The sequence below is a fragment of the Mobula birostris genome, chromosome 6, assembly GCF_030028105.1.
Source record: "Mobula birostris isolate sMobBir1 chromosome 6, sMobBir1.hap1, whole genome shotgun sequence".
Lineage (NCBI taxonomy): Eukaryota > Metazoa > Chordata > Chondrichthyes > Myliobatiformes > Myliobatidae > Mobula > Mobula birostris.
This window is the reverse complement of record NC_092375.1, coordinates 195,296,955-195,319,325: the sequence shown is the minus strand read 5'-3', so window position 1 is coordinate 195,319,325 and position 22,371 is coordinate 195,296,955. Positions and strand designations below refer to the sequence as shown.

Sequence of the window (22,371 nt, the reverse complement as noted above, 5' to 3'; positions counted from 1 at the left end):
GAGTTCCATTGTGCCGAAATGTGAAAGAATGGCATTATTTCTCTATTTTGATTCAAAATTGACCTTTGAGTAAATCATCTCATTTGTTGTCTGTTACTCTCAGTTTCTGAATACCTTTGCAATAGCTTGAGTTTGTTGACAGTTGGACTCCTTGACCCTCTTTTAATTTGCCAAATTGAAAATATGTAAATTGAAGCCTTTCAGTGGATGTTTTTCTCTATTCATGTACTTTGCACTGAATTTGATCCACCATGCATCTGCCCAAATTCTAATGACATACAAAGAGCCCAGCAGCTTGCCCCATTCTCCATTTTAGTCACGAGCTATCATCGGCACATTTAGCAGTACCTTTTAAGATTCCCTGCTCTAGATTATTTATAGATGTGTCAAACAAAGAAAATCTCAAAAACTACCTTGGTTGTCTTTCATCAGTAATATTTTTGCAGGATGATTTAATGCAGCTTTGTACTTCATTCTTCAGCCAGTTATATGCCTATTGAAAAATATTACCATTAATGATGTTCAGTTTGGACCTGTCCCGGGATAGCTGAGCATGATCCCATAACCCTGTGCCCCTAAATGCACATCTGATGCAATGTTCCAGGAGCATGTTTTCAAAATTAAACTATTATCAACTGGACAGCAGAGCCATATTAACACATCGAAGTAAGCATGCTTAGACCTCCATTGTCACTTGTCCATTGCAACATACAGATGACAATATAACTCAAGTTCTAATACCCAACAAGAGAAATCTGCAGATGCTGGAAATCCAAGCCATACACACAAAATGCTGGAGGAACTCAGCAGGACAGGCAGCATCTACGGAAAAGGGTAAACAGCTGATGTTTCAGGCCATGACGGGTCTTAGACTGAAACATTGATTGTTTACTCTGTTCCATCAATGCTGCCTATCCTGCTGAGTTCCTCCAGCATTTTGCATGTGGTGCTTCAAGTTCTAATAGTTGCGTAGAATATCATTTCATGGGCAGTCTGAGACTGGGACATTTAATTAAACATCTGCATTCCTACAGGAGGCAACATGAAACTTCCAGAGCCAATGTTTGTTGATGCTTATCGTTCCATACCATCTGATCCGTAATAACCATGGCCATTTCATGGGTGAAGTGGCAGTTCTGGACTAAACCTGGATCAATGAAGAATGCTCAATAGTTGTGGCAGGGTTTGTCTGCTATCAGATCCTACAAAGTGAAATTAAGTGACATAGGTGACAACGAGGCTTCACTTTCAGAAGAGCTAAGCTTACTTTGACCATCAAAACATGGAGCAGCTATCACAAACTCCCACAGCCTCTGATAATCCTGTGATTTCAAACTCTGAGGCTGATGTAAAATCATCCTTCAGGATGGTGAACCCGTGGAAAACAGCCAACACAGATGGGGTACCTGCCTAAGTAGTAACGACCTATACTGATCAACTGGCTGGAGTTTCCACTGAGATCTTTAACCTCTCACTTTGTCAGTTTGAGGTACCCGCCTGCTTCAAGCAGACTACAGTTATACCAGGTCCTGATAAAAACATGGTAACCTGCCTCAATGATTATCATCCAGTAGCGTTTACATCCACAGAGATAAAGTGTTTTGAAAGGTTGGCAATGAAACATATCAACTCCTGCTACAGAAGCAATTTAGATCCACTCCAATTTGCCTACCAGCACAACAGACCACAGCAGATATATCACTGGCTCTTCATTCAACTCTGGTACATATGGATGCATGCATCAGGATGTTCTTATTTGACTACAGCTCAGCACTTATGCCCTCAAAACTAACCAATAAGTTTCAAGACATTGGCTTCAATACCTCCTTGTGCAATTGGACACTTGATTTCCTCAGTTTCAGACCCCAGTCATTTCAGATTGGCAACAACATCTTCACAATCACCATCAGCACAGGTGCACCACAGGCTGAGTGCTTAGCCCCCTGCTCTACTTGCTTTACACCTACAACTGTGAGGTTAAACACAACTCCAATGCCATATTCAAGTTTAGTGACGACACCATATTGTAGGAGGAATCAAGGGTGGTGATGAATCAGCATATAGGAGGGAGATTGAAAATCTGGCTGAGTGGTGCCACAACAACAACCTCTCACTCATTGTCAGCAAGACCAAGCAGCGGATTATTGACGTCAGGAATAGGAAACCGGAGGTCCATGTACCAGTCCTCATTAGGGAATCAGAGGTGGAGAGGGTCAGAAACTTTGCATTCCTTCACGTTATCATTTCAGAGGACCTGTCCTGGGCCCAGCACATATGTATAATTATGAAGAAAGCACGGCAGTGCTTCTGCTTCCTTGGGAATTTGCGAAGATTTGGCATGACATTTAAAACTTTGACAAACTTCTGTAGATGTGTAGTGGAGAGTATATTGAGTGTCTGCATCACGGCCATGTATGCAAACATCAATATCCTCGAATGGAAAATCCTACCAAAAGAAGTGGATGGGGCCCAGTCCATCACGGGTAAAGCCCTCCTCACCTTTATGCACATCTACATGGAGCGTTGTTGCAGCAAAGTAGCATCCATCATCAAGGATCCCCACCACCATGTTCTCTCCTCATTGATGCCATCAGGAAGAAGGTACAGGAGCCTCAGGACTGACATCACCAGGTTCTGGAACAGTTATTACCCTCAACGATCAGGCTCTTGAATAAAAGGGGATAATTAGGGTGGTGTGGTGTTGCAACAACAACCTGACACTCACTGTCAGTGAGATGAAAGAGCTGATTGTGGACTTCAGGAAGGATAAGACAAAGGAACACATACTAGTCCTCATCGAGGGATCAGAAGTGGAGAGAGTGAGCAGTTTCAAGTTCCTGGGTGTCAAGATCTCTGAGGATCTAACCTGGTCCCAACATATTGATGTAGTTATAAAGAAGGCAAGACAACGACTATACTTCATTAGGAGTTTGAAGAGATTTTGTATGTCAACAAATACACTCAAAAACTTCGCTAGGTGTACCGCAGAGAGCATTCTGACAGGCTGCATCACTGTCTGGTATGGAGGGGCTACTGCACAGGACCAAAAGAAGCTGCTCCATCTTGGGTACTAGCCTACAAAGTACCCAGGACATCTTCCAGGAGCAGTGTCTCAGAAAGGCAGCGTCCATTATTAAGGACCTCCAACACCCAGGGCATGCCCTTTTCTCACTTGTGCCATCAGGTAGGAGATACAGAAGCCTGAAGGCACACACTCAGCGATTCAGGAACAATTTATTCCCCTCTGCCATCCGATTCTTAAATGGACATTGAATCCTTGAATGCTACCTCATTTTTTAATACATATTTCCATTTTTTGCATGATTTTTAATCTATTTAATATACGCATACTGTAATTGATTTACTTATCTATTTATATATTTTTTTCTTCTATATTATGTATTGCATTGAACTGCTGCTGCTAAGTTAACAAATTTCACAACATAATGGTGATAATAAATCCGATTATCATTCTGAATTTCACTCAACTTCACTTTCCCAATGACCGAACAGTTCCCACAAACTTTGAACTCACTGTCAAGGACACCGCATTTTATGTTCTTGATATTTATTATCTTTCTGTATTTGCACAGTTTGTGGTCTTCTACCCATTAGTTGTCCAGCCTGTTAGTGTGGTCCTTCATTGATTCTATTACAGTTTTTGGATTTATTGAGTTTGCTACAAGAAAATTAGTCTCTGGGTTGTATATGGTGACAAATATGTACTTTGATAATAAATTTACTTTAAACTTTGATGCACAGATATTATCTTTTTACATTGGGGATTGGGGAAGTATCTGACAAATTCACAAAGCTATGTCTATGAAATGTACTTTGTAGTCTAATATAGGTACAGCTGTCTGTGTTTAGTAAATCTGCCTTTTACTCTAAACTGCACCACTAGAAGAACTGTCAGAAGAAAAATTAATTCATTTGAATGCTTCACTTGATTCAAAATATAAAATGGAATATTGGTATCTGTAGTTAATAGTGTGCTTTTCTCTTAATCTTCAACTGGGCTACGTGATTATGTTTTGCATTTTTTAATTTGCTATTATAGATAAAAGGCTGATTAAACTTTTTAGTGACATATTCCTGTTAATTGCCTGAGTCTCAGGTGTATTATTAGTGGGAAACCTCAGAACAGAAATATAATTGATAAGATTAACAGTGAAGTAGAGCACTAGCTTTTGATGGATACAATTCTGATTGTGTTGAATTCTATTATTTAAGAAAAATAAGTTGTTTTGGTATATTTTAAAATTAGTATAGTCACCTAAATATTTTATTTAGAAAAGTAGTTTAGTGATCAGTTCATTGATTTTGTTTTTATTAATATGTTTTATTACCTTTGTAATTTCTGCAGATACTAAAGGGCAAAGTGGAAAAAAATACAAGCTTGGAAAGCACGAAGGGAGCCATCACTGACTCAACATGTCACGATCAAATCATAGGTATGGGAAATGTATCAGCTACACGATGCATCCCTTCTGCTTAAAACTTCAAAAAATGTACAAAAAAATCATCATCCTCAAAATATATTTAGTCAGTTGAGAAACTATTGTAACACATTATAGAAGGCTGTTTCAGGATATATTCATAGAACATGCTCAATGCTAAAATAATCATCCCTCCAGGGTATCCTTTAAAATCTCATTTGATTTTTTTATTGCCCCGCTTAGTACACTGGCTATGAGTAAGATTACTCTTTCTGAAATCTGATATGTTGAAAAGTATCAAACTGTTCTCTCTTAAATTTTTCATGCTTTCCGTGCTTCAGGATCTCATTCCAATTTGACAAAGCTCACAAGTGCCCCTACTCCAAATCATGATTCACCCTCCCAAGGTCTTGCATGTGACTGCAGCTATTCATTACATTACGTATGTATATGGAACCGTCACCTTCATCTTTCTTTCAAATAGCTGCAGGCGTATACAGGTTGCTATCTTCCAATAAAAAAAATTTATGCTACAAAGTAGCTTGACAAAATAATATGCTATGTATATTCTACAAGGGTCACAAAGTCCCATTGTGAAACAGCACGAGGAGTTTCTTTTAGCTCTACCAGCAGAAGAAAGTTGGCAAGGAACTGTACAGAAAACCAATTATTAAACTATTTGAAGCAAAAACCTATTATGCTGTAAAAATTGGAGCAGATAGCATTCAATCTTTAGATGCGAATTGTATGCAAAATTGATTTTATACTCATTTGATATACTTGTACCATTTTCAGTGGATGTCCCGCCTATCATGGCATTAGAGCATTACTGGAGATAAACTGTTGACCAACATCTCAATAGGTTTCAATATCTTTTATAAACTCATCGACTCCTATGGCTGCCTAAGCTGTACCTCTTCCTACCGTCTCCTGTAAAAATGCCATTCCTTCTTCTCAGTTCCTTCACCTCCAGGATGAGGCTTATCTTTCCAGGACATCCAAGATGTCCTCTTCCTTCAAAGAATGGGATTTCTCTTCATCCACTGTTGATGCTGCCCTCACCCTCATCTGCTCCATTTCCTGGATGTCAGCTCGCAGTTTTTTTCACTCATGTGCAGCTGCTGCAAAAGCAACAACTTTCACGACATATGCCAGTGATATTATACCCTGATTCTGATTCTAACTGCATCATAAACTTCTTCCTCTCTTGAGACCTTCCCAGCTCTGCTCTGAATGCTGGTGAAACTCTAGTTGACACATCTTGTATTACGTGCCACAACTTCACTCTGGCTTGAGTTCCATTTGTAGCTTGCATGCTTTATCACCGGGATTCGGGCTGGCACATTAATTTCCTTGGATCCACTTGGAGAAAATGTACATCCAGCACATCACAAACATTAGGAATTCCAAAGCAACAAAGTGTTGGAGAAACTCTGCAGCTCAGGCAGCATCAATGGAAAATAGTAAACAGTTAAGGTTTTGGGTCGATGAAGGGTCTTGGCCCAAAAGGTTGACCCTACACTTTTCCATAGATGATGCCTGGCCTGCTGAGTTCTTCTAGAATTTTGTGCACATTTAGCTCATCCTTGTTCCCTTTTCTCATCTACTAACTGTTGTCTTACCACTGTGTCTTTCTGCTCCCTTGCTTTGTTCTATGGATCCACCAGTAGTCATTCTTTAAAAACCTTCCCATGACTGTTATCATCTTCAAAGCGCTTCAAAACTTGGCCTGCTGTAGTAAGTGAATACAAGCTGAGAAACCTCGATTAGTGCTAATCCCGTCTCTCGCTCTTTGCACTTGAACTGTGTTGCTGGTGTGAAACTGAGCATTCTTCCTGCAGCGTTCAGTTGTAACTGTAAACTAGAACCTCATGTTAGTTCTGTGATACTGAGAGACCCTGGTGTTACTGCTGTGATACTGAGAGTCCCTGGTGTTAGTGATCAGACAGAACAAAGAAGTGCATAACCCAAGTCCTTGAGTAACATGTCCTGTAACACATGGGCGTTATCATCAAGAACAAGCAGTTCTCAGCAATCCACAGATGGACATATACACACACCCATGCACACAATACTGCTAGTCATTGCACCGATCAAACACGGGAGGGCAGTGTCGATGGTGGATGGATGGGGGAGCAGCCCCCAACCCAGCATGGACACCCCGCTGCACCGCCTCTGGTGTCTCCTCTGCTGGACTGCTGCAGCAGGCAAGCCTGCGGCTTGAGGCCAAGTCCATGCTACACCGAGGCAACGCTGCTTCCCCGCTGTCTATCCCATCAATAAACAAGGGAAACAGACTTGTCAATGTCCAACAGGGTCTCGTGATCACAAGAGGAATGTCCAAGACAATCACTCACCGTTAGACAGCATGCTGCCTTTGCGTACTGACTCCATTTGCTTTTTGTAGCAGGCAGTGACATGGTCTGCACCGTCCAGCTTGTCCTCAGGGAGCAGCTCGCTGCTGGGATTGATCTGCTGTACTTGAAGATCTTAATGTCCAGCATTGTCTTGTGATCATAAAAAAAATAGACATTTACAAAAGGGAATAGTACCTTTGCCCACTGTTTCCAAACATATTGCCATTTACTGCAAATACCCAGTTTAAGTTGATAGGTTGATGAATTGCCTCTGACAACCAAATCCAGCTCCTGTCTTGGTTACTAAGCCCATTGGAACCATTTCCACTGACAGAAGAAGGGGCAAAGGTAGGTTACTGGCACATAAAACTAGTCGCTTCAGGCAGATGGGGCTCATCAGCTGTGGTTGGCAGTTCATTTAGGAGAATTTGAGTGAACTTGGCCTTTTCTCCTTGGAGCGATGGAGGATGAGAGGTGACCTGATAGAGGTGTATAAGGTGATGAGAGGCATTGATCATGTGGATAGTGAGAAGCTTTTTCCCAGGGCTGAAATGGCTAGCACGAGAGGGCACAGTTTTAAGGTGCTGAGGAGTAGGTACAGAGGAGATGTCAGGGGTAAGTTTTTTTACTCAGAGAGTGGTGAGTGCGTGGAATGGGCTGCCGGCAATGGTGGTGGAGGCGGATATGATAGGGTCTTTTAAGAGAATTTTGGATAGGTACATGGAGCTTAGAAAAATAGAGGGCTATGGGTAAGCCTAACAATTTCTAAGGCAGGGACTTGTTCAGCACAACTTTGTGGGTACGAAGGGCCTGTATTGTGCTGTACATTTTCTGTTTCTCTGTTTCTATGTTTTGAGAAGGAAAACTCTGATCTCAAACCTCCATTGCCTTGCAGCTGTACCCGCTCAGGGAGAAGGCTTCAGGAGTAAACCTGGAGGGAGATATATGGAGCTGAAGTCCCTAAGGGAGTCCTACTAGGACACAACATCCCATGGTTGATCCAACCAACAGAGGCCTTACTCACTCACTCACTCAGATTGATGAGACATTAAGCAAAAGAAAATTAGACGTCTGTGAGCAAAAGATTTACAGTGCCGTATCACCAATAACCTCATGGCCCAGATCATCTCTGACTTTATTTCCTGGATAGGACATAAAGCTTACTTTAGAGAAGTATGGAGCTGCATCCTGCGAGAAGCACAGAGAACACCTGAAAATTCGTTGCTGCCCAGCGGGACTATTGTGTGATAAACATTAGAAGTTGCTTGCTAGAGACCAGGGTTCCCAACTTGCGGTCCATGGACCCCCTGCTTATTGGTATTGATCCATGGCATGAAAATGTTGGATCAATTCTGCTCTGGACAGAATTGATCTGTCACTTACTTAGGCTCCACAGTTCAGTCACCAAATTATTAATCATGGCAAATAATTATACAAATACTAGGAAGAGAAGGTTTCTTTACCATCTTTATTCTCAATGATGGTGAAGCTAGATTGTACTGTTTGTAGTCATCTTCATCCAGAAGCAGAAAGAGAAGATGTCAGAAACTCTCTGGCATGTGAGCTCAGTTTCAACGTTTAACAGAAGTTTGGATGGGTATATGGAGGGCTATGGTCCCAGTGCAGGTCAATGGGAGAAGGCAGTTTAACTGGTTTTGGCATGAACTAGATGGGCCAAAGGGCCTGTTTCTGTGCTGCACTTCTCTCTGACTCGAGGACTCTGTGGGTCAGGCAGAATTCATGAAGAGAGAAACTGAGTTTTTACTCAGTTTTCCAGCATCAGCAGTTGTTTTTGATTTTCACCCAGAGGTGCTCACTCCGTGGAAGGCACATCTCAGCTTTTTCTTCAGGGACCTTGTTTTCGCAGAAGCTTATCTGATATGCAGTCAGTTTGACTCACTCCACACGTTACACAAATAAGAAAAGCCTGAGATCACTGATTATGGCAAAATCCATGGAACTCAACACCAGTCTATAAAACTAAAGCCGTCGGTGGCTAAACTAGCCATGCCTCTAACCAAAGCTGTTTCTCAGGCCGGGTTGCTGAAGCACACTATAAGAGCTCTAACAGTGATATTTTCCCAGGAAAATATGAAGATTACCCAGGTGGGCCTTGTTCACAATAACCCAATCACTAGCTATTCAAATACATTGACACACAGCAACACATGCTCATTAATGCTCGTATTAATCTATTCTTCATCATTTAACCTTCTAACGGAGCATAGTTCTGGTGAACTTTTTTCTGTGCCCTTCCGAAATCGAACATTGCATCCACAATTTTATCACGTTTCTCCAGATGGGTTCTGTTCAAGACAGGAGCTGAAGCATGGCTTACTCACTTTTGTATTTCCAGCTCCCCGGAGATAAAGGCTGACATTCAATTTAGCATTTCAATTACTTTTTGAACTTGTGCACTAGCTTTTAGTGAAAAAGCATATGAACACCTAAATCCATTTATTTTTGAATAACTCTTAAGTGCTCAATAGTCAGGATTTTTGCTGTTCTATTACTTTAAAAAAATAAAAAAAATCATAAGAGTATTATATTACGTTTTTACTTGTGACAGAAAGACTGTTTAACGTTGGATTTTTGTGCACATGATCAATTGTATCATTTAAAATCACATTTCATGTTTGCCCAAAATTTTGACATTAAGAATCATTACAGTATAATTACAAAATTTGAAGCAGTCATCAAGAATATTTTGGTGTGATATATGTTTATTCAGTGGAGAATTAAAAATACTAGATTTTTAACATTGGTTTGTAATCAAGATACCATAGGATGAATCATAAGATTAATTCTTAGTATTGATGGGGATTGTTCTATGAAGAGGAATTCAGCAGAGTGGATCTATATTCCCTTGAGTTTCAAAGAATGGGAGGTGTTTTATTGGACCATACATAATTCTGGATAAACAACAGGATAAAAGCAGAGATAATGTCTCTGGTAGCGGAGATTCTGGTGGTCCAGACTCTCCATCTACAAGATAACAAGTTTGGGTCTCAGAGTGACCCAACCAAGAATGATGTATCACAGAGAAATAGCTGAGTGACATTGTGCCATGATAACAACCCTTCCCTCAATGTCAGCAAAATAAAAGAGCTGGTCATTAACTTCAGGAAGGAGATAGTACACATGCTGCTGTTTACATCCATGTTGCTGAGGTCAAGTGGATTGAGAGTTTCAGGTCCCTAAGACAGAGCATTGCCAATTCTTGTCCAACCACATTGACGTCATAGCCAACAGCACCTCAACATCACGGAAGTCAGCCTCCCCTCCATAGACTCTGTCTACATCTCTTGTGGCCTCAGTATAGCAGCCAGGATTCCACCACATTCTGCCCTCCCATCAGGCTGAAAATACTACCACCTGACTCAGGGACAGCTTTCACACTTCTGTTCTAAGATTATTCAATACTTCTTCATTACGATAAGATGGCCTTGAGACCTTGGTATACCTCACCTTTGAGCTTGGATCTTACTGTCTACGTGCACTGCACTTTCTCTGTACAGTTATACTTTATTCTGCAGTCTGCTGTAACGTTAACCTCATACTACCTCAACGTAGAGCTGTAAGGAATTGATCGATACGCATGGTATCCAAAACATGTTTTTCACTGTGCCTCAGTTCATATGACAACAATAAACCAACTTACCAATTTAATTCAAGCAGGCATTACTCAGGAGCAGCAATCAAGAATTCAGATAGGGGAATAAATATTTTAAATTCTTTCCCCAGGAAGGCGGTGGAAACTTTGTTGCTATGTTGTTAAGGACAAGAATTGATAGAATTTAGGGTGTTAAGGGAATGGGGAGAAATGTGGTTAACTGTCTAATTAAAAGATCTGTTATGCGATTATTTAATGGAAAAGCAGGCATAAAGCTCAAAGTAGCATTCTAATTTGTACCTTTTTGTGTATTTGCAGGAGTAGTGCCGCTTGAGTTTGTGGGTCACACTTTGTTCGCATTGGTCTGATCCCACAGGCATTCGCAATGCTAGGCATGGGTCAGGTTTATGCTAAGAGATTAAAGAAGCCTTAGAAGAGTGATTTTAAAGAGTGACCAATAAAACTTCTCTAACTGGTGGAGTATAGATGTGACCACTTGGAGAGAGACCATAAGACATGGGAGCACCATTAGGCCATATGGCTCATCAAGTTCACTTTGCCATTCAATCATGGCTGATCCTTTTTTCTTCCCTCCTCAGCCCACCCTCCAGCTTTTTCCCCATAACCTGTCATGCCATAACCAAACAAGATCCTATCATCCTCCACCTTAAAAACACCCATCGACCTGGCCTCCACAGCAGACTGTGGTAACAAATTCCACAAAACCTCCACCTTTTGGCTAAAGAATTATCTCTGCATCTCTGTTTTAAATGAACACCCCTCTATCCTGAAGCTGTACCCTCTTGTCCTAGAATCCCACACCATAGGAAATGTCCTTTTCACATCTACTGTGTGTAGGACTTTCAACGTTCGATAGGTTTCAATGAGATCCTCTTTCATCCTTCTAAGTTCCAGTGAATACAGACCCAGAGCCATCAAACATTCCTCATCTGATAACCTTTTCATTCCCAAAATCATCTTTGTGCAACGCCTCTGAACCCTCTCCAATGTCAGCACATCTTTTCTTAGATAAGGAGTCCAAAACTGTTCACAATACTCAAGGTGAGGCCTCACTATTGCCTTATAAAGCTCAGCATCACATCCTGTTCGTGTATTCTGCACTTCTTGAAATGAATGTTAACATTGCATTTCCCTTCATCACCACTGACTCAACCTGCAAGTTAACTTGTAGAGTGTTCTGCACATGGATACCCAAGACTATTTGCATTTCAGATATTTGGATTTCCTCCCCATTTAGAAAATAGTCCGCGCATTTATTTCTCCTACCAAAGTGCGTAACCATGCATTTTCCAACGTTGTATTTCATTTGCCACTTCCATGCCCATTCTCCAAATCTGTCTAAGTCCTTCTGCAGCCTTCCTATTTCCTCAAAACTACGTGACTCTCATCCAATCTAACTATCACCTGCAAAAATGGCAAAAAAAAACATCTATTCCATCGTCTAAATCTTTGACAAACAGCATAAAAAGAAACAGTCCCAACACCGACTCCTGCCGAACACTACTAGTCACTGGTAGCCAACCAGAAAAGGATCCTTTTATTCCCACTCACTGCCTCCTGCCGATCAATCAATGTCAGTAATTTTACTGCAATATCATGGGCTCTTAACTTTGTAAGTAAACTCATGTGTGATATCTTGTCAAAAGACTTCTGAAAGTCCAAATATATAACATCTACTGCATCTCCTTTATCTATCCTACTTGTAATCTCCTCAAAGAATTCCAACAAGTTCATCAGGCAAGATTTTCCCTTAAGGAAACCATGCTGATTTTGTCCTTTCTTTCCCTGTGTCACCAAGTACTCCAAAACCTCATTCTTAACCATTTACTCCAACATCTTCCCAACAACTGAGGTCAGGCTAACTGGTCTATAATTTCTTTACTGCTGCCTTCCTCCTTTCATAAAGAATAGAGTGATATTTGCAATTTTTCAGTCGTCCAGAAACATGCCAGAGTCCAATGGTTCTTGAAAGATCATTTCTAATGTCTCCACAATCTCTACTGCTACCTCTTTCAGAACCCTAGGGTGCAGTTCATCTGGTGTGACTTATGTGCCTTTTGGTCTTCCAGCTTGTGAAGCACCTTCTCTCTGTGTAACAGTAACTGCACCGACATATTCTCCCTCACACCCTTCAACATCTGGCACACTGCTGGTGTCTTCCACAATGAAGACTAATGCAAGATACTCATTTAGTTCGTCTGCCATTTCCTTGTCCCCCGTTATTATTTTCTAGTGGTCCTATATCCACTCTCATCTTTTTTTTTTTAACTTTTTGTGTACTGGAAAAAGCTTTTACCATCCACTTTGATATTGTTTGCCAACTTCCTTTCATATATCTTCTTTTCCCTCCTAATGATTCTTTTAGTTGCTTTCTGTGGGGTTTTAAAAGCTTCCCAATCCCCTATCTTCCCGCTAATTTTTGCTTTGTTGTATGCATTCTCTTTTGCTTTTACGTTAGCTTTGACTTTAATTCACAGGTTGCGTCTGTGGTAAAGAAGGCAAATAGAATATAAAAGCAAGGAGATAATGCTGAAGTTTTATAAGACACTAATCAGGCCACACTTGGAGTTTGTTAACAGTTTTAGGTCCTTTATCTGAGAAAGGATGTATTGTCATTGGAGAGAGTCCAGAGGAGGTTCAGGATGATGATTCCAGAAATGAATGGGTTAACATATGAGAAGCATTTGGCAGTTTTGTGTCTGTACTGACTGGAATTTAAAAGAATGCATGGGGATCTCATTGAAACCCACCAAATGTTGAAAGGACTAGGTAAGGTGAGTGTAGAGAGCATGCATCCTATGGTGGGGGTATCCAGAACTAGAGGCCACCACCTCAAAGTTCAAGAGCGACCTTTTAGAACTGAAGTAAGGAGAATTTTTTGACCTAAAGAGTGGTGAATTTGTCGAATGCTGTGCCACTGACTGCGCTGGAGGTCAGCTCTGTGGGTTTATTCAAAGCCAAAGTTGGGGTTGGTCACGGCATCAAGGATATGGTGAGGGGGCAAGTTTATAGGGTTGAATAGGATCTGAGATCAGGCATGATGAAATAGCAGTGTGAACCCGATGGGCTGAATGGCCTAATTCTGATCCTATGTCATATGCTCATATGGCCCTATGGACTTCTCTTGTCAACCACGGTTGTACTATTTTGTCATTTGAGCATTTCTTTGTTTTTGGGATACATCCATCATGCACCTTCCTCATTTTTCCCAGAAACATGCATAATTGTTGCTCTACTGTCATCCCTGTCAGTATCTCCTTCCAATTTACTTTGGCCAACTCCTCTGTCATGCCATTGTAATTTCCTTTACTCCACTGAAATACTGCTGCATCAGTCTTTACTTTCTCCCTATCAAACTTCAAGATGAACTCAATCAGATCTTCATCACTGACTCCTAAAGGCTTCTTTACCTTAAGCTCTCTGATCACCGCCGGCTCATTACATAACACCTAATCCAGTATAGTTGATCCCCTAGTAAGTTCAACGACAAACTGCTCTAAACAGATATCTCATCGGCATTCAACAAATTCGCTCTCTTGAGATCCATTACCAACTTGATTTTCCCAATCTATCTGCATGCTGAATCTCTCATGACTGCCATAACATTGCCCTTTTGACACGTCTTTTCTATTTCCCATTGTAATCTGTAGTCCACATCCCAGTTGCTGTTTGGAAACCTGTATATAACTGCCATCAGGGTTCTTTTACCTTTGCAGTTTGTTTGCTCAAACCATGAGGATTCAACATCTTCCAAACCTATACTGTATCACATCTTTCTAATGATTTGATGGCATTCTTTCCCAGCAGAGCCACACCACCCCCTCTACCTGCTTTTCTATCCCTCCAATATAATGTGTAACCTTGGACATTCACTCCTAACTACAACAATCCTCCAACCACGATTCCTGACGGCCACAACATCATACTCAACAACCTGTAAAAGTGCAACAAGATCATCCACCTTATTTCTTATACTCTGCATTGAGATATTACACTTTGAGTACTGTATTTGCTACTCTTTTTGATTCTGCATCCCACTGCACTGATACTCACCCTGATGGCTACAATTTTGTCCTATCATCTGCCTGCCCTTCCTAACAGTCTGACTGCATGCTATCTTTGCTTTTTTACCATCTGTCCTATCCTGAGTCCCTTCACTCTGGTTCCCACCCCCCACCCCCCCACCAAGTTAGTTTAAAGCCTCCCCAACACCTCTAACAAACCTGCCCACGAGAATATTGGACCCCTAGGATTCAGGTGCAATCTGTCATTTTTAAGCAGGTCATATCTCCCCAGAAGAGATAGATCCCAATGATCCAAGAACATGAAACCCTGCCCCCGCACCAGCTTCTCAGCCACGTGTTTATCTGCCAAATCATCCTGTTTCTACCCTCACTGGTGTGTGGCACAGACAGCAATCCAGAAATTACTACCCGGGAGGTCCTGCTTCTCAGCTTTCTACCTAGATCTTTAAATTCTCTCTTCAGGACCTCTTTGCTTTTCCTTCCTATGTCATTGGTACCAAGATGTACCAAAGCATCTGGCTGCTCCCCCTCCTCCTCTAAAATGCTGTGGACACAATCCAAGACAGCCCTGACCCTCGCATCTGGGAGGCAACATGCCATCCAGGTGTCCCATCCATGTCCACAGAATCTCTGTCTGTACTTCCAACTATCGAGGCCCCTATCACTACCTCTCCCCTCTTCTCCCTCTTTCTCTTCTGCACCACAGACCCATGCTCAATGCCAGTAACCCTGGTAACTTTGATCAGTTATATCCTCACTCTCCCGTACAAGGCAAAGGTCATCCAGCTTCTGCTCCAGATCCCGAACACGGTCTTCAAGGTGCAGCTGGATGCACTTCATGTGGCTTGTCATACTTAGCATTGCATTTTCCAACTTTATGCCAAATCTCATAAGGAAGTGGAAGCTCAAGAAACAGTCCTTGGTCCTGTCCTTTCTAATTGGGAGACTGATCGTGAAACAGAGGTATAACCCATGTAATATCTCCTCTCTATCCTCTCTAGCTAGCAAATACCAATTATGGTATTTAAAGGTCTGTCATGCATGTGACACATTTCAGAGACTATTCAAGATACCACTTCCAGAGTTTGGTCAGCTTCATTACCATTATCATAATCAAGTTATCAGTCAGGAAGAACCACAAAAGGAAGGAAAATGGGGAAAGAATGATGATAAACAAACTTTGTGACTATGAGATGGCTGCTCTATTATAATGCCCATAATGCAGCACATTAGCATAGTGAGGTACAACACTTTACATTACAGGCAGCCTGGTTCAATTCCCACCGCTGTCTGTATGTTCTCCCTGTGACCATGTGGGTTTCTTCTGGGTGCACCCACAGTCCAAATATGCACCAGTTGGTAGGTTAATTGGTCATTGTAAATTGCCACGTGATTAGGCTGGGATTAAGTCAGGGGATTACTGGGTAGTGCGAATCAAAGTGCTGGGAGGGCCTATTTTGTTTTCGATCTCACTAAACAAATAAATAAATCTCTCTAATAAGGATAAATGCATTTTGCAGAGGTATCTCAAGTAAAGAATAAAAACAAGGAAAACTGATCCAAAACAAAACCCATTAAAGTTCAAAGTACATGTGATTATCAAACTATGTATCCTTTACACAATCTTGAGATTCGTTTCCTTACAGGCAGCGACAAAACAAAGAACTGCAATATAACCCATTAAAAGCAAAATAAACTGTCAAAAACCCAATGTGCAGAGAGGAAAAAACAAATCATGCAAACAATAAAGCAAGCAAACAGCATTCAATGCCAGGCATCATTGCAGCCGACCCACGAATCCACTAGGTGCAGGTCATAGCCTCAGTCCAGTACAGACGGGCAAACCCAATACAGCAGTGAGCTGAACTGGCCCATCTCCCACCTCTGGCTGGAAGGAGATTCTGGTAGGGATGATAGCAGAGCAGCAATGTCTTCAGTTTCTGGGAAAAATGAGGAAGGTGCAGGATAGATGAATTCCAAAAACAAAGAAATGCTCAAGTGGCAAAATAGTACAACCGTGGCTGACAAGGGAAGTCAATGCTAATGTAGAAACAAAAGGGAGGACATAGAACAAAGCAAAAATTAGTCAGAAAACAGAGGATTGGGAAGCTTTTAAAACCCTGCAAAGAGCAACTATTAGAATCATTAGGAGGGAAAAGATGAAATATGAAAGGAAGTTAGCAAACTATATCAAGGTGGATAGAAAAAGATGATGAGAGTGGATATAGGACCACCAGAAAATGAGGCCGGGGAAATAATAATGGGGGGCAAGGAAATGGCAGATGAACTAAATGAGTATTCAGTCTTCACTGTTGAAGATAAGAGCAATGTGCCAGATGTTGAAGGTGTGAGGGAAGAAAAGTGAGTGCAGTTACTCTTACGAAGGAGAAGGCGCTCAAAAAGCTGAAAGACCTAAGGGTACATAAGTCACTTGGACCCGATGAACTGCACCCTAGGGTTCTGAAAAAAGTAGTGGTACAGATTGAGGAGGCATTAGAAATGATCTTTCAAAAATCATTGCACTCTGACATGGTGCCAGAGGACTGCAAATGTCACTCCACCGTTTAAGAAAGGAGGAAGGCAGCAGAATGGAAAGCATAGATTAGTTAGCCTGAACTCAATGGTTGGAAAGACGTTGGAGTCATTTGTTAAGGATGAGGTATGGAATACTTGGTGACATAAGACAGGATAGGTCAAGGTGAGCATGGTCTCCTCAAGGGAAAATCCTGTCTGTTGGAGTTCCTTGAGGAGATTACAAGTAGGATAGATAAAGGGGATGCTTTGGATGTTATATATTTGAACTTTCAGATGGCCTTTGACAAGGTGCCACCCATGAGGCTGCTTAACAAGTTAAGAGCCCACCGTATTACAGGAATGTTTCCGGCATGTTTAGAGCATTGGCTGATTTGTAGGAGACAGAGAGTGAGAATAAAAGGATCCCTTTCTGGTTGGCTGCCAGTGATTAGTGGTGTTTCTCAGAGGTCGTTGTTTGGACCGCTGCTTTTTATCCTGTATATCAATGATGGAATACTTGGCTTTGTTGCCAAGTTTGCACATGATGCGAAGATTGGTGTATGGGCAGGAAGAGTTGAGAATCTAGGTAGGCCGCAAAAGAACTTAAACCAATTAGGAGAATGGGCAAGAAAGTGGCAAATGAAATACAAAGTTAAAAAATGCATGGTCATTCACTTTGGTAGTAGAAATAAATGTGCATACTATTTTCTAAACAGGGAGAAAATCCAAAAATCTGAGATGTAAAGGGTCTTGGGAGTCCTTGTGCAGAAACACCTAAGATTTAACTTGCAGGTTGACTCGGTGGTGAAAAAGGCTAATGTAATGTTAACATTCATTTCAAGATGTCTAGAATACAAGAGCAGGGATGTGATGCTGAGGCTTTATAAGGCACTGGTGAAGTCTCACCTTGAATATTGAGAACAGTTTTGGGCTCCTCATCTAAGAAAAGACGTGTTGGCATTGGAGAGGGTTCAGAGGAGGTTCACAAGGATGTTTCCAGGAATGCAAGGTTTATCATACGAGTATTGTTTGATAGCTCTGGATCTGCACTCACTGGAATTTAGAAGGATGAGAGGGTATCTCATTGAAACCTTTCGAACGTTGAAAGGCCTAGATGGAGTAGATGTGGAAAGGATGTTTTTCATGGTGGAGCAGTCCAGGACAAGAGGGCACAGCCTCAGGACAGAGGGGTGTCCATTTAAAACTGGGACGTGGAGAAATTTCTTCAGCCAGAGGGTGGTGAATTTGTGGAATTTATTACCACAGGCAGCTGTGGAGGCCAGGTCGTTGAGTGCATTTAAGATGCATTTAAGGCAGAGCTTGATAGTTTCTTGACTGGACACAACATCAAAGGTTATGGGAAGAAGGCCGGGGCAGGAGGGGCCTGCAAAAAGGATCAGCCATGATTGAATGGTGGAGCAGACACGAAGGGCCAAATTGCCTAAATCTGCTCCGATGTCTTATGGTCTAAATCATCCAAACCTCGGATCGTTCCTTGCTCTTGTGCTCAGGTTCTGCCTCTTCAAATCGCCCTTGGGCTTGGGCTCTGCTGCATCAATTCAGCCAGCACCTGACCTTTCTAATTTGGCTCAACTCTTCAATTGATCAAACCTTGGATCTTTCTTCGCTTCACTTTGGCTCCAAAATATCGAATTGCCTCCGTCCGCTCCAGCCTCCCCAGCCTCCCCAGCCCTGGCATGCTGCGACCATCCTGCCTGTCCGAGACTCCAACCCACACCACAAAAACGCCGAGAGGAAAGCCATAGGCTGCTGCTTGCCACGACTGTTCACCAGAAAAAGCGTGAATAACAAAATATTTAGTGTCTCTCTTTATATCGTTGGCCACCAGCAAGTATTTGCTAGAATTCACCAGCATCATCTTAAACCAGAAGTTCAGTATGCATTAATTCTATATGATCATTAAAATAGGATTGCAGATGGTGTTGAAGTGAATGTTTTCTATATTAGACACTTGATGTCAGTATCGTTAATATTGTCACGGAATTAATGGACCTAAGGAGGCCAAAAGAGCTTTGAGAATGGGAGGGGAGGAGTGTTGGCAGAAAGTTAGGAAGAAGAAAGGTAAAAATTAATCGACTTTTTGTTTAATATTATCCAAATAAGAGAAGTCTCAAACACTTCTCCATAATACTGTACTCTTTGTAAAAGGCCTCAAAAGGAAATTACTTTCCAACTCTGCTATTAATTCAGCATAAAAATGAAAAATGTAAGCTATTTATTAATATAGGAAAGTTGGAGTGTCATTTAATCATTGCTGATCATATTTCAATGATCATAAAACTGTAAGTGAATGCTGAAAGCAGATTCTCCCATCAGCAGCAGCTTCTGCTGCACGTTTCATGGCTTTGAATCACACAAAATCATTGCCCTCCTTGTAATCCTTATGCAAATAGATAAAGCAAAGAACGTATTTAAAAATAGGCAAAGAAAACAAGTTTGCTTGGAAATTCTATTGCATTACCCATTTTCTTTTTCAGGAAATGAAAATCATTTTTCTCATAGATTGAAATATGAGAATAACCATTTCTAAGTCATTTTCTCTACCCGGAAAATTCGACCAGATGCTTCTTGCCATAAGTTAGCCTTTTGCTCCCAACATAATTTTCATTTTGAGTATAGTGTTCACTGTGCAACATTCCCTTTGGTGCATTGAGGGGAAACTTGGAGCATGTTGTCTTGCTAACCCAGCCACTGGGTGCTGCATAGACAATGTACCCTTGCTGGACTGGGTAATCTTCCTCTCCCTAACCCTCCAGCATTGAATTAGTGAGCCCTCAATACCTGCCCCACTTATTGTGTGATTGGTTCCAATTCCCAGCTCCCATAAGTCCACACAATACAGGATCAGAATTAGGCCATTTGGCCCATCGAGTCTGCTCTGGCCTTCATCAATGACCTTCCTTCTGTCATAAGTGGGGATGTTCGCAGATGACTACACAATGTTTTGCACCATTCATGACTCCTCAGATAGTGAAGCAGTTCATACCCAGATGCAGCAGGACCTGGACAATATCCAGGCTTGGATTGACAAGTGGCAAGTAACATTCAAGCCATGCAAGTGCCAGACAATGACCGTCTCCAACCAGAGAGGCTCTAACCATCATCCCTTGACATTCAGTGGCATCACCATCACTGAATTCCATACCCTCAACATCCTGGGAGTTACCATTGACAGGAAACTGAACTGGTGTACCCCTATAAACACCATGGCTACCAGAGCAGGTCAAAGGCTCGGAATCCTGTGGTGTGTAACTCACTTCCTGTCTCCCTAAAGCCTGCCCACCATCTACAAGGCTCAGGTCAGGAGTGTAATGGAATACTTGCCACTCGCCTGGATGAGTGCAGCTCCATCAACATTCAAGAAGCTTGACATCATCCAGTACAAGGCAGCCCACTTGATTGGTACCCCTTCCACAAGCATCCAATCCCTCCACCATCCACGGACAGTTTCAGCATTGTGTACTACCTGCAAGATGCACTGAAACAACACACCAAAGCTCCTAAGGCAGCACCTTCCAGACCAACGACCACTACCATCTAGAAGGACAAGTACGAGAACAGCAGATACCTGGGAACACTACTTGGAAATCTTCCTCCAACTCACTCACCATCCTGGCTTGGAAACATGTCACCGTGCCTTCATTGTCGCTGGGTCAAAATCATGGAATTCCCTCCTTAACAGCACTGTTGGTGTACCTACATTTCAGGGACTGCAGCAGTTCAAGAAGGTAGCTAATCATCTTCTTCTCAAGAGCAACCTAGGATGGGCAATAAATGCTAGCTTAGCTGGCAATGCCCACATCCCGTAAAAGAATTAATAAATAAAAAAGACTAGGATTTATCCTTCATGAATACAGCTCAACTCTCCTTTGTTCACATATACAGGGTGGTCTTTAATATTCTCCATGGTAATCACTTACAGAGACTGATATACCTCATCTTAAGCAGCCTCTCCTGAAGTTTGAGTGAGGGGGTCAAAGGTTTTCCCTCAGTCTCAATATATTCAGCGACAGCAGAAGGCACCAGATTGTGAAAAGCAACTCAAAGCTTCAGAAGTTACTGGTGAAGCTCTTTAAATCTGAAAGGTTCTCCAGATCTGTCTGAGCTGATCCTAGCCAAAGATTTGACTTATATTTTTTTTCACTACTAACTTGAGTACATTGCAAGTGGAAGAACAAAAAAAAATCAAATATCACAGTCATTATTTTATTATTGATCAATGTGTTCACTTGGTGGGTAAAAGGTAATTTAGGGCATCAGTTTAAGGTTGGAATCTCAGTCGAATTACCCTTCAGTCCACAAGAAAATTACTGGCTCTGTGAGAGCGCTGAGATCATATTAAAAATAATGGATCCACTATTATCTCCTGTATGGCTTAACCCTATGTAAATCATTATTCCTGGTGGCATCACAGGGCAGTAGATGTCTTTTGATTCAAAGTATCTCCATTTGAGAGTGAAAAAGAAATACAGTCATTGGTCATTTTATTAGGTACAGAAGTAGAACCCAGTGTGGTCTTCTGCTGTAGCCCATGCACATCGAGGGTCAATGTGTTGTGTTTTTAGAGATGCTCTTCTGTACACCACTGTTGTAATGTGTACACTGCTGTCACCTTCCTGTCGGCTTGAAGCAGTCTGGCCATCTCCTCTGACCGCTCTCATTTTCGCCTGCAGAACTGCCAACCACTGGATGTTTTTTTTTGCTTCTCCACACCGCTTTCTGTAAACTTCAGAGACTGTTGTGTGCGAAAATCCCAAGAGATCAGCGGTTTCTGAGGCACTCAGACCACCCGGTCTGGCACCAGCAATCATTCCACAGTCAAAGCCATTTAGATCACATTTCTTCCCCATTCTGATGTTTGGTGTGAACAACAACTGAACCTATTGACCATGTCTGCATGCTTTTATGCATTGAGTTGCTGGCACATGATAGGCTGATAACGAGCAAGTGTACAAGTGTACCTAATATAGTGGCCACTGAGTATATGTGTACATTTCAATCAGTAATATACATTAAGTCAAATCTAATACACAGTTATCCGTGTGTAATTAAATAGCACCTTTAACATAATACGATATCTGGAGGAGGTTCATGGGAGCATTATGAAGCAGTTTGGTACTAAATATAAAAAAAGACATGTGGGTTATGATCAATCCCTTGGTCACAGACTTAGATTTTTACAAATCATCCTAAATAAGAAAAGATAGATAGAGCGGACGAACTAAAGGTTCCTAGAGCTCACATGAATGGAAGCTGGGGCACATGTACCAAAGTCACAGCGGTCATAATTGGGAATTCAAAAGAAACTATATTTAAGGGAGTGCTAACATCTTGTTGCTGCTTAAGTCACCTTCACTATAGGTCAGAGAACAGTGAGATAA

At 41.7% G+C, this 22,371-nt stretch overlaps 1 protein-coding gene across 5 annotated transcripts in view; it reads left to right on the top strand.

Annotated features, from left to right (window-relative positions):
- nckap5l (NCK-associated protein 5-like) overlaps positions 1–22,371 on the top strand; it is a 607,033-nt gene that overhangs the window by 482,928 nt on the left and 101,734 nt on the right. For all 5 annotated transcript variants that reach the window (XM_072262144.1, XM_072262143.1, XM_072262141.1 and 2 more), the window contains one exon: positions 4,367–4,454. In XM_072262144.1, the coding sequence (XP_072118245.1) occupies positions 4,367–4,454 (88 nt within the window). The remainder of the gene's footprint in view (positions 1–4,366; positions 4,455–22,371) is intronic.